Source organism: Pelodiscus sinensis, chromosome 2 (assembly GCF_052426305.1).
Source record: "Pelodiscus sinensis isolate ZL-2025 chromosome 2, ASM5242630v1, whole genome shotgun sequence".
Classification (NCBI taxonomy): Eukaryota; Metazoa; Chordata; order Testudines; family Trionychidae; genus Pelodiscus; species Pelodiscus sinensis.
Window position 1 is genome coordinate 5,425,244 of NC_143053.1, and position 12,584 is coordinate 5,437,827.

At 55.9% G+C, this 12,584-nt stretch overlaps 1 protein-coding gene across 1 annotated transcript; it reads right to left on the reverse strand.

Moving 5' to 3' along the window:
* Positions 1-3,485: 3,485 nt before the first annotated feature.
* Positions 3,486-11,521, reverse strand: LOC102459241 (ly6/PLAUR domain-containing protein 2-like). Its single transcript, XM_075920012.2, has 3 exons — positions 11,373-11,521; positions 6,423-6,542; positions 3,486-5,455 (listed from the first exon to the last, which is right to left on the reverse strand). The coding sequence occupies exons 1-3, from the start codon at positions 11,422-11,424 to the stop codon at positions 5,250-5,252; spliced, it is 378 nt and encodes a 125-aa protein (XP_075776127.2). The 5' UTR covers positions 11,425-11,521; the 3' UTR covers positions 3,486-5,249.
* Between the last annotated feature and the right edge of the window lie 1,063 nt (positions 11,522-12,584).

Genomic DNA, 12,584 nt, shown 5'->3' on the forward strand with positions numbered 1-12,584 from the left:
TCTTTAGCAGGAAGAAGCGTTTAGAAGGAAGATCCTCTTGTTTGACAGCCTTTTAGCTGCTCTACATTACAAGATTCTCTGCTGGGAAAGAGACGGGCTGAGAGCTGTTGTTCAAATCAAACCCCACCATTTCCTAGACGGCAAATCAAGCCACCACCTGGTGGATTTGAACCTGGGACTTCTGGAGCTGACTATAGGAGCCTCACCCCTTTGAGCTAAAAGCCGGGTGTCTCTCAGCCCCTGCTGTAGGGGTCTCTAGTTCGTATCTGTTGCGGTGGTCTAAGTGCCACTGCATGGGTCAGTGAACTACACTAGGGCTTGGTCTACACTGGCGAGAACTTGCGCCAGAAGTATGCAAATGAGGCTAAGCGTGGAATATCGCCGAACCTTATTTGCATATTTAATGAACTGCCATTTTTGTGGGAGAGGCTCTTGCACCAGAAGGAGCATCTACACGGCCCCTTCTTGCGCAAGAAAAACCCTCTTGTGCCATGCCGCTACGCTGATTATTTTCAGGAAGAACTGCACGGCGCAAGAGGGGTTTTCTGGCGCAAGAAGGGGCCGTGTAGATGCTCCTTCTGGCGCAAGAGCCTCTTCCACAAAAATGGCAGTTCATTAAATATGCAAATAAGGCTCGGCGATATTCCACGCTTAGCCTCATTTGCATATTTCTGGCGCAACAACCCTCCAGTGTAGACCCAGCCTAGGTGTGTGGGTTATACAAACACACATGAAAGGGGAGAGTTATCCCTAGGGCACGGTGAGTCTGGGCCCGGTGCTTTGGGAGGTCCCACGGGCTAGGGCGTGGTCCGTCCTGGAAGTGTCGGATTCCTCACGTCCGCCCGCGAGGGGCAGTTCTGCTGCCGGCAACGCTCACTTGCAACCTCAAGTGACCACTGCTCTGAGACCTGGCAAACTCATGCCGGGATTGGGCTGTTTAGGGCAGTGCTTTTAGCTGCGTCTTTCCAGTCCGAGGCCAGGTGGGGGAGTGCGGAGACCAAGTCTCACATCCCTGGTGCTATTTATGAGCTGGCAGAAGCTGGTAGCTGGGCTCCGGTCACCTAGAAGATGTCCTCTTTGGTCAGAGCATCTTTTGGGAGATGGCAGTCAACTTTCCGCAGCTAGGATGGCAACGTTCATGCCATTTTTCTCCCCATTTTCTCCCCTACGTCTCTGTCCCAAAGACCCCCAAAGGGAGCAATGGGTGGAAGAGCCCATCGTTTTTCTGTTTTGTCCCCCAATTAAGCCTCATTTCCGACATTCCAATTTCGGTTTATTCATTTTTGTTCCTCGGTTCCTCCATTTTTCCGAGCATGATCTTAACGCAGCCCTTGGCCGGCCTTTTTCGTTTGGACGAAGTCCCGTCCTTCTGCGCCTTTTCTCAGCAACATTGGTTATTAGAGGTGGTTGTGACCGCCTGTGAACTTTCACGTTTTACCGCTGGGCTCACAATTAGGGTACATGTACAGGCCCGTGGATTACAACAGACCTCCTGCCTAACGCTTCCCTGAAGTTTTGACAAGAGCAGCCCTTTTAGGAAAAAAAATCCATTTTTGACCGCAACACCGAATCAAGCACGGCTCTTGGCAAATTGTTCCAGTGGCTAGTTTCCTTCCCTGGTAAAAAGGTGCCCCTTATTTAGTCCAGCTTCAAATACCAGCTGCTGCATCATGTTAGACGATGGTCTGCTACAGGCTACACCTTTGTAAACTGGGACTCTCTGAACTGGCTACATGCATGAGATTAGACGAAGGTTTCTAACCATTAGAGAAGTGAGGTTGTGGAACGGCCTTCCAAGGGAAGTAGTGGGGGCCAAAGATCTATCTGGTTTCAAGACTAAACTAGATGGGTTTATGAAGGGGATGGTTTGATGAGATAATATGATCTTGGTAACTAATTGACCATTCATTATCAGTGGGAAATAGGTCAAGGGAGGGATGATAGGAGTTACTATAGGAAACTTTCTGGGTGTCTGGCTGATGAGTCTTGCCCACATGCTCAGGGTTTAGCTGATCGCCATATTTGGGGTCGGGAAGGAATTTTCCTCCAGGGTAGATTGGCAGAGGCCCTGGAGGTTTTTTGCCTTCCTCTATAGCATGGGGTACAGATCACAGCTGGAGGATTCTCTGCATCTTGGGGTCTTCAAAGTATTTGAAGGCTTCAATATCTGAGACATAGGTGAGAGGATTATTCTAAGAGGGGTGGGTGAGATTCTGTGGCCTGCACTGTGCAGGGGGTCAGACTAGATGATCATAATGGTCCCTTCTGACCTTAAAGTCTAATAGTCTATGAGTCTATGTTCCACGTTGGATCAGAGAGTCCTAGGATGCCGCTGGGGGAGCCTTGGAGCTCCGTTCAATGTGGGGGGGGGGGGGGGGGGTGGCTAGTGTGATGCAGGGTGGGAGCCAGGAGTCCAGCGCAAGCCTGTCTGGGCTGAGGGGGCAGAGGAGGGGCAAGGAGCCCAGCATGCAATTCAGCTGGGCTGCCGGAGGGGCCCAGGAAGTCCAGTGGGGCAGCAGGATGGGGAGGGAGGGGGCAGAAATGACCTCACCTGGTCCAGCAAAATCCCTCATCCAGGACCAGTCAGGTCCCAAGGGTGCCGGACCAGGGAGGTCCAGCCTGTAATTGAAATGCCCCTAATCAAATGTTAGTTCTCCATGGTCAGATTGTTGGTCCCTACTGACGGGGGCAGACAGTCCTTGGCCAAGGATTTAGAGCAGGATGGGTGAACATGACTCGAATGCTTCCACAGAGCTGCCAGTCCGAGTGGTTGCCCCATTGGGAGTTCAGGACCCCCGCCAGCTCCCCCCTTTGACAGAACATGGCAAATCGCTTTACATGTCCGGATCACGCAGCCGGGAGACGGCTCACGTCGCTGCATCGGTCCTGGGATCTGCACCTACAGAGCCGACAACGCTGGGCTCCAGTCTGTAAAGCGTGGAACGGGAAAGGGGAATTAATCAGGGACCTTCTTTTGAGAAAGACGGAGGCCAGGTTGGTCTGCTCTGGGGTCTCGAATTCCGACTCTCTGGGGGCTCACTGATATGAAAAGGAAGGACAGCAGGAACCCCTGGACAAGACCTTTTTTCGGACTGGGGAAGGGGGGCAGTGCGCCTCCCACCAGGGTAATAAAAAGCATGTCACCCTTGGATCCCAGCATTCTTTCCAAAGGTGTGTCCACGCAGTTGTCTCCAGGTGACAGCTGGGGAAACTGAGGCACGGAGCCGTGAACCTGTGATTTGAAAAGGGTCGCCCAGCAAGTCACCGGCAGAGACAGGAGGAGAGCGGCCGGTCCCCTGCCCTTGCCGCAAGCTCATGCTGTCCCCTCTTGTGGGACTCCAAACACCCAGCGCAAGGACCGGCGCGAGACAACAGGCAGTGAGGATGGAACCAGCAGGTTTCTGGTCAGTTTCTAGGGGTCAGCGATCAAGGGAGCGAATCTGGACCTTCCCCCACATGGGACAGCAACACAGAGGAAAGGCCGGTCTACGTGAAACCATTTATAACAGGAATTCAGGTGAGCTGATGCCCAGACCTCCTTCCCTTACCTACGCGAGTCGGCCTGTTGATTTCCGCTCGCCCGACGCAAGATCCGCCATGGGAAGGAGGGCTGGGTGAAGTTCAAACCCCAGACAGGGCAGAGCGAGGAAGCCCGGCCAGCCGTTCCTGCATGGGATCCGGTTCTGCCGGCTCGAGTTTTGCAGCAGACAGAGGTGGGGCAAATGATCCTCGTGCACGTTGCTTCGCAGCAGAAAAGACCCGGAGGCCGGATTCCAGCCAGGGGAGACGCTCAGCCCCCGAAAGGCTTCACTGGACTCTGAAGACTGGCTCCGACCCAGTCCGATGTGTTTCCTTCTCGCGGGGGAGGGAGGTGCTGGGAGCCAGTTGGGCGCGTGTCTGGATTTTAACGCCGTGGGAAGGAAAGGGCTCCGACTGCTCTGTACGGGTCCGCCCCTGCAGCTCTGCTATGGCCCCTGGTCCCAGCCCTGGGCCTCTCTCGAGCTGGGCGGTGGGACGGGCAACTGAGACAAAGGCTCCGCCCAGCCCTCCACCTCATTTCGCTCGTGGGCCTAGGCCCTGGGAGGTTAAAACCGGTGCTGAGAAAACGGGAGTGGAGGTTCACCCACGGGACAGGGGATGGCTACATTACAGTGGTGTGGGGACAGTTAAAAAAGGGGGAGTGCTTCCCCCCTTACCTCTGTCCACCCCCAGAGCAAAGCCCCAGAGCAAAGCCCCAGCATGTGGGGCCAGCATGCCAGGATCCCGGGCATGGGGCTGGCAGCAGTGTATGGGGCTCAAACCAGGAGCCTAGAATGTGGGGCTGGAGGCAGAGCCCCTGGTGTGTGGGGTTGCATCTGGGAACCTGGTGTGTGGGGCTGGCAGCGGAGCCCCTGGCATGTGGGGCGGCAGCTGGGAACCTGGTGTGTGGGGCTGGCAGCAGAGTCCCTGGCATGTGTGGGGCTGGTAGCAGAGCCGCTGGTGTGTGGGGTGACAGCTGGGAACTGGTGTGTGGGGCTGGCAGCGGAGCCCCTGGCATGTGGGGCAGCAGCTGGGAACCTGGTGTGTGGGGCTGGAAGCAGAGTCCCTGGCGTGTGTGGGGCTGATAGCAGAGCCGCTGGTGTGTGGGGTGACAGCTGGGAACCTGGTGTGTGGGGCTGGCAGCGGAGCCCCTGGCATGTGGGGCAGCAGCTGGGAACCTGGTGTGTGGGGCTGGCAGCAGAGCTCCTGGTGTATGGGGCTGACAGCTGGGACCCCAGGCACTAGCCCAAGAGCCCCCCACATCTCTTGTACCTGTGCCACATTGAGCTATTTATGGCACAAACCCAGCAGGGTTGCTGTTCCATGCAGGATTCCCTGCATGAGAAAACAGGCTTTAGGTGAGAGTAAGGGGGCACCCCGAGTTTCCCCTGCTGAAACAACACCAGCCTGGCCTGGCTCCCCGGGGATGGATCAGCTGGAGAGTTTGTGTAGTTCTTCAACTGCTGGCCAGAGCCTTGTCCCCCAGTCCCTCTGTCCCCCGACCTTTTCTGCCCTGCAGGGCGGCTCTGCCTCTCCCACGCCCCCATCCCCTCAGGGGCGAAGCGGCAGGATGCGATCAGCGCGGAAGGAACGTTTCCCGTGGGCTAGCGGCGAGGAGCAGAGCCAACGGGCCGTTCCATTGCCGGCATGGAGAGAAGAAGCCACAGTGAACTGACGAAGTGTCTTTCCCACGGTCTCCGCGCTGGGCAGCATGACCCGGGGGTGCTGCACTAAGGCATGACCCGAAAGAGGGTCCAGAGCGCGGCGGCTGTGACCCCCAGGATGCTGCCTCTCACCCCTGGCGCTCCGTCCGTGTTGCACAGGTCGGTGGAACAGCACGAGTCGGGGTGGGCCTCCCCGATTCCATCCGGGTCGGACGGCACGCACGTTTCAGCGCAGGATTTGGACACGGTGATGTTCCCGAAAAAGGGGTAACCTGCGACGGGCGGATTAGGGGGAAAAAAAGGGGAGAAGGAAACGGTGAAGGGGGGTTTGTAGCTTGAGGGGCCGGCTTTCCTTGATTTTACACTGTCTTGGAAGGAGAAAGGGGCCTTCACAGGGGAAGCAAATTATCCAGAGGAGCCTTAGTGCCAGTAAGAAAAAGTTCATTGGCTTTAGCCAGTGGCTGCAACTCAGTGGTACCCACGGTGCGCTGCCTATGTGCATGGGAAGAGGCAGAGTCGCTGGGCCCACGTGGCATGGCATTCCGACCCCGGCATCAGCTGGCATTTCCGTCCTCTCCGTGGCCTGATGCTGAACTATGCCAGCCTCAATTAAGGGCAAAGTCCCTGCCCATTACGACAGGGCACAGCCAAATGAGCTGTATCGCGGCCTCTCCAATAGCGATTCAGGCCAGCGTGTCGGATCAGAGCACGCAGGAGACGCTAGGCTTGTAAAATCCCGTTTAATTAGTTAACCGGTTACCTGTTAAGTTTAGCCAGTTAACTGATTAAACGGCAACCCTGCAGGGCAGGAACAGCCCTCGTGGCAGGCCACAGGTGAGGGGCTGTTCCCGGTGACCGGTTACCCATTATACCGGAGACACTGCTGTACAACTAGCATGGGCATGGTGTTAGTCTCTTTTGTGAACGATCAGCGCTGGGCAAAGCTTCTGTGAAGCCAAGAGAATCCAGATCCCCCCAAGATAGAGGGGCAGGAGAGCTGAGATAGAGGAGTCAAAATCATCAGAGAGAGACCAGAGCCTGGCTTGCCAGCAGGGGAGACTGTAGACGTCTCTCCGGTACATTGAGATTTGAACTTCCCCACCGGGGTTCCTCAAAGACAGTGGAGGGGACAATCCCACGCTGGGTGGGGCAGGAGGGTGCAGGAGAAGTTCTAATGGAGTTCCATGCGGGGTGCATCTCCCTGGCCGTGTTTCTTTGCAATGATTGGAGGAGACTTACCGGAGTCTACGGAGAGCACAGTCGTCTTGCAGGCCGTGGCTTTCTCCGAGCAGTTGGTGACAGTGGTGCACGCGGAGAGGTCGGTGGGTTCTTTGCAGGTGTAGCATTGCAAGGTCAGGGCTGGCAAGAGGAACACAAGGTCTATCCCCTGGAGTCTGCCATGCCCACTCCCACTCCTCTGAGGAAGCGGGTCTGGCCCACGAAAGCTCGTGACCTGATAACGCTGCCAGCCTCTCTAAGGTGCCACAGGACCACATGTTGCTTTTACAGTTCCCGACTAACACGGCCTCCCTCGCCCCGAGTCTTTACCCCTCAGAATAGGTCTGAGCAGGCGCAGAGTCTGGCTCTGTTTTTCTGTCCGCTCTGGAGAATCCGCAATCGCACTAAATGGACGTGGAGGGGGGATGTGGAATCCTGGTTAACCAGTTTAACCCCTTTGGTTAAGTGCTAAAGTGGCATCCTGCAGGCAGGGAGTTGTGTGTAAGTCAGAATCATAGAACCATAGAGCTGGAGGAGACCTCAGGAGGTCATCCAGTCCAGCCCCCTGCCCACGGCAGGACCAATCCCAACTAAATCAACCCGGCCAGAGCTTTGTCAAGCCGGGATTTAAACACCTCTAGGGATGGAGATTCCACCCCCTCCCTAGGGAACCCAGCCCAGCGCTTCCCCACCCTCCTAGGGAAATAGTTGTTCCTAATATCCAACCTGGACCTCTCCCATCACAACTTGAGACCATCGCTCCTTGTTCTGCCATCTGTCCCCACTGAGAACAGCCTCTCTCCATCCTCTTTGGAACCCTCCTTCAGGAAGTTGAAGGCTGCTCTCAAATCCCCCCTCACTCTTCGCTTCTGCAGACTAAAAAGACCCAACTCCCTCAGCCTCTCCTCATAAGTCATATGCTCCAGCCCCCTCATCATTTTGGTTGCCCTCCGCTGGACCCTCTCCAATGCGTCCACATCCTTTCTGTAGTGGGGGGCCCAGAACTGGACACAATACTCCAGATGTGGCCTCACCAGAGCTGAATAAAGGGGAATAATCACATCTCTGGATCTGCTGGCAATGCTCCTCCTAATGCAACCTAATATGCCATTAGCCTTCTTGGCTACAAGGGCGCACTGTTGACTCATATCCAGCTTCTCATCCACTGTAACCCCCAGGTCACCTGAAATAATTCTGGTGTTAGATTAAGGAATGCAAGAAAGAACAAAAGCAATGTTCCCCCATTTTGGGGTGAATTTTTCTGTGCGTGTTCTTGGCAGAGAATTTTATGTGGTTAGTTATTTTGTAGACAAACTTTGGTTCTGTCATCGTCGGAGTTGTGTGTGTGTGTAGGTGTGTGTGTGAGTCTCTAAACCTGGGGTGGGGAACTTGCGGTCCGGGGGCCATATGAAGTCCACGGTCCCCCTTCCCCTAGGCTGGCCCCCCCCAGCATTGGGAAGCCCGTGGTGGTCCAGCCCTCCCCCACTATCTCTCTGTGGAGCCTGGAGCACACAAAATCTACTAGCTTGCCCCCCTCTCAGGCTCTGGTGTGCAAGGGGAGTGCGGGGAAGGTCTTTCTGCTTTTCAACCGGGGGCCTCATCAGCAAGGTTGGGTTTTTTGGGGGTTTTTTTGCTTCTCACTTGTGTGCGTCCCCTGACTGATTTTTCCTGAGCTCAGAATACAGGCCAGTGACTTTCAGGTTTACGCCAGCATGACTTGATGACAGGGTTGGACCCGAACCCTCTAAAGGCCCCCATGAAGGTTTGCTCTTGCTGGATCCAACCATGGAGGGTCTTATGGTGGGTTCCTAATATGCTGAGAGCAGCTATTTGCACAGTTAAGATCTTTGACCTGCAATCTGAGTTCTTTCCCATGTCTCCTTTTTATAAACGCTAACAGTTTGCAGGTTACAAAAAAAAAAAAAAAAAAAAAAAAGGAAAAAGAAAAAGAAAAAAAAGAAAAAGGAAAGAAAAGAAAAAGGAACATAGGTTTCTACTGCCCCCTCCTGGTGAAAACGTAGAAGGGAATGATTTCTGTTGCTCTACGAACAATTCTTCTTTGCCTCATACCTAGGTAGTAGTTATGGCTGGAATTTTTGACGAATCCAAAAGGAATTAGCGATCCAGGGTATCCCACCTCACAGGGTCCTAGAGCCCGGACTACGGTCCCAAGCTGGAACATCTACATCACAATTAAACAACCTCTTCACCCGAGCCTGAATCAGCCGGCATGGTCCAGCTGTGGGTTTTTCATTGCAGTGTAGACATATCCTCGTGGAACAGGGCTAAAACTGCAGTGTAGGGGTTCAGTGGGGCAGCCCCATCTTCAACCAGAGCAGGAACGTCTCTCACGGTTTCCCAACCAATGGCTACGTCTACACTGGCGTGAATTTCCGAAAATGCTTTTCACAGAAAAGTTTTCCGTTCAAAGCATTTTCGGAAAAGCACGTCTAGATTGGCAGGATGCTTTTCCGCAAAAGCACTTTTTGCGGAAAAGCGTCCATGGCCAATCTAGACACGGTTTTCCGCAAAAAATCCCCGATCGCCATTTTCGCCATCGGGGCTTTTTTGCGGAAAACAGTACTGTGCTGTCTATACTGGCACTTTCGCACAAAAGTCTTCCGGAAAAAGACTTTTGCCCGAACGGGAGCAGCATAGTATTTCCGGAAAAGCACTGATGATTTTACAGGAGATCGTCAGTTCTTTTCCAGAAATTCAAGCGGCCAGTGTAGTCAGCTAGCAAGTTTTTCCGCAAAATCAGATGACCCAAATATGGGTCACCATTACAGTTCAAAAGGGTTGCCACGTGTCTCCCCAGGTGGTTCTTCTCCCTCTCCCCCATTTTTGAATTGCCTTGGGTCACCAAGTCTTCCTGAATTGTCCAAATGAGTCCCTATCTGGAAAAGGTTGGGAATCGCTGGTCTACATGGATAATTTTAGCTCCAGGTGCAAGTCCTGTGAGTCTGAGCCAATAGGCCCGGGCTTTGAGATTCACTTGTGACTTTTTCCCCCACCCCCCAGTATAGACGTACCCATGGTGACTTGATTTGGGATTGGGCCTGATTCTGGATTCACACTGAATTCACATTGATGTCAGTGGAGTAACATTTACACCAGGTTAAAGAAGAGAGTCAGCCTCATGTTTTGTGGCAAATGGATCCTTCCCAGAGGAGCAGAAAGGGATTCCTGTCTTGGAGGGGGTCAGGGAGGGAACCAAAGAACACAGAGGAGAGGTTACAAAACTAAGGACCAATCCAATGGTGAGGAAAGAGGCCCTGGAAAAGCCGAACAGTGGCATGCAAGGGGCAGTGCTGTGCTCTGGCCTACAGACCAGTGGTTAGTGCTCCAGAAGGTGGTTCTGTGCCCAGCAGAGCCCTGTCTCACTGCAGTCTTAGGCAAATCACTTTCCCTTCCCTGGTCCTCAGTCTTTCCATCTGTAAAATGGGAGGGGGGGGAGGTGTTGATACTGACCTGTCTCTGAGTGGAACTGGTATTTGCGGCCCCATTGAATTGAAGGCCAGAGCTGACCCAGAGGGAAATGACTGAGCAAGTAGAATAAGTTACAAGGAAAGGGAATGAACCAAGAAACATGGGGCAAGAGCCTCCGATGGTGTAACTCGGTGTCGCTGTGGTGACGCATATGGAGCGCTGCTGATTTAACGGAGGGGAGGAGCTGGCCCATGGTACGTAAAGCAGTTCAGCACACGGCTGGGGTTGCTTCCCCAGAGGTAGGTGAACTCAGGGGAAGTAGCGCAACTCAGGGGTTTTCCTGTTCATTTCATTGGGTGACCCCTAGTTCTTATGTTTCAGAGGTAGCCTCTTGAAACATACAAAGTAGGGGGTCACCCAATGAAATGAATAGCTAGCAGGTTTGAAACAAATCAAGCAAAGTTTTTCTTCACGCAGCGCACAGCCAACCTGTGGAACTCCTTGCCAGAGGATGTGGTGAAGACCAGCATTTTAACAGGGTTCATAACAGAACTAGATAAATTCATGGCGGTTAGGTCCATCAATGGCTATTAGCCAGGCTGGGCAGGAATGGTATCCCCAGCCTCTGTTTGTTAGGGAATGGGTGACAGGGGGGGATTGCTTGATGATTCCCTGTTGTGTTCCCTCCCTCTGGGGCATTGGCCACTGACGAACGGACCCTGGCCTAGATGGACCTTTGGTCTGACCCAATTTGGCTGCTCTTATGTTCTAAAGACTCCAGGGGTAACTGAAGCCGCAGCAGAGGTGTCCAGAGAACCCCCCAGCAGGCGGGGAAAACTCAGCCCGGCTTTTCAGTGCCAGGGACGCCCGCTGCCAGGGCGTGTGACCGGAACTGAAGGGTCACCAGCCTGGATCCCACCCGAGGCCCATCTGGGCTGCGCCATCCCTGCCAGCGCCACCGGCTTGAGGGGAAGGCGCAGGACACACCGGAGAGGGCACATGTAGGGATCCCTGAACGGCTCATTCTAACCCGCTGAGCTAGAGATGAGCTGAAGCACGGAGTCCGGTGGGGGGTGTTAGCACGGACTGTCCTCGTCTGGCCCTCCCCATCGTCGGGCCAGCCTGGTTGGATCCCATCCTTGCTGGCAGTTCCAGGGCCTCCTTCCCGGCACGGCCCAGTCCTGCCGCCCCCCCAAGGGGTCGTGGCTTTGGAGCAGAGAGGAGAATCCCTCCCCAGCCCCGTTACTTTGCTAGTTCTTGAACCAGTGCCGAGAGAATGCGAAGGGGCCCTGCGAGGCGGGACCGCCCTGAGCTGGCGGCGTGGGCCACCGGCTGAGCACAGGTGTGAATGCCTGCACCGGGTGTGGGGCAGGGCAGAAGAAAAGCCCCTCCCCACCATCAGGAGCATGACCCCCCCCCCCCCACACACATTTCCCTTCCCCCGAAATCTTCCTCTCCTCTTGCCTGATCCTTTGTCAATCCCGTGCCAAGCCCTTTCCCCTCCCCGGGCTGCCACGCTGGGGCCTCGCAGCCAAATCTCACCTTGCTCCACGCAGACCAGGCCGGCCAGCAGTGCCACCAGGAGAACCTTCATCCTGAGCAGCCCCGGAGAGCCGCAGCCGCTCCCAGGGAGCTCGCCAGGTTTCCCCTTCGCAGGGAATTCCCCGGCCGCGGCGGGTCCGCCCAGAGCCTGCGCCAGGCCGCGGAACAAGTTCCTCGAGTGAGGTCACGGTGGCAGGGCCCACCCCCGGCCTCCACCCCCGCCAGGTGCACCTCCAGAGGCTCGCCAGGGCCGGACCGTGGGCAGCACAGGGGGGCTCTGTCCGGGGATCCTGCATCGATTTGGGGGCGTCTGTCGGACAAGAGCAGGGGGGTTCCCACAGCTCCCCCCTTGCACCGGCGGGACTCAGCACACCAGCTCTTTGGGCCCCCTCCTTGCTTGTGTGGGCAGCGGGGGGCACCGGAGGGACCCGGGCCCCGGCGCAGACCATCTTTAGAAATGCCGGGGAGCAGGGCATGAAGCAAGCACACCCAGGCAGTCCCACAGTCAGCCGGCGAGGCTGGGACGTGGGCGAGCGGCACTCCACCACAGACTTCCAGTGTGACCTTGGGTGGGTCACTTAGCCTTGCCGGGCATCATCTTCCCAGCTGCTGGCTGGTCAGCGTTTGTGCCGCACTGGGAACGGCCCCTGGGGATCCCTCACCCGGGGATCCCAGCCCCTCTCGGTCAGGTATGGACCTAGCCTCAGGGCCCTCACCGCCCTCATGCTATGGTGCGGGAGGGGTGCCGAGACATGGTGAACAAAGCTCACGTCGCCCATGGGCGGTCAGTGACCCCGTGGCTTGGGGAGGCATGCCCCCCCCCAGCCACGCCCACCAGAGCCCATGCTCCCCCCACGCATGCCGTGGCCTGATGGTTCCTGCCCAGCCTCCCCCCCTCCCTGCACCCTTACAATGTGACTCCTGGCCCTTGCTACCTCCATGCCCCAGGGTGGCACCCCCCCAACCTCCCGTGGCCCCAGAGCTCTGGAGAGCCGGTGGTGGTGTGGTCCCAGCCTGACTCAGCCCCAGAGAGCTGGCGGGTGGTGCAGCCCCAGCCCCCAAGCTCCAGAGAGCCGGCTAGCAGGCACGACACGGGGCTGGGCATGGGTGGGACCAGATGAGGCAGCTGGGGAACATAAGAACGGCCAGAATGGGTCAGACCAATGGTCCATTTAGCCCAGTGTCCTGTCTGCCGACAGTGGCCAGCACCAG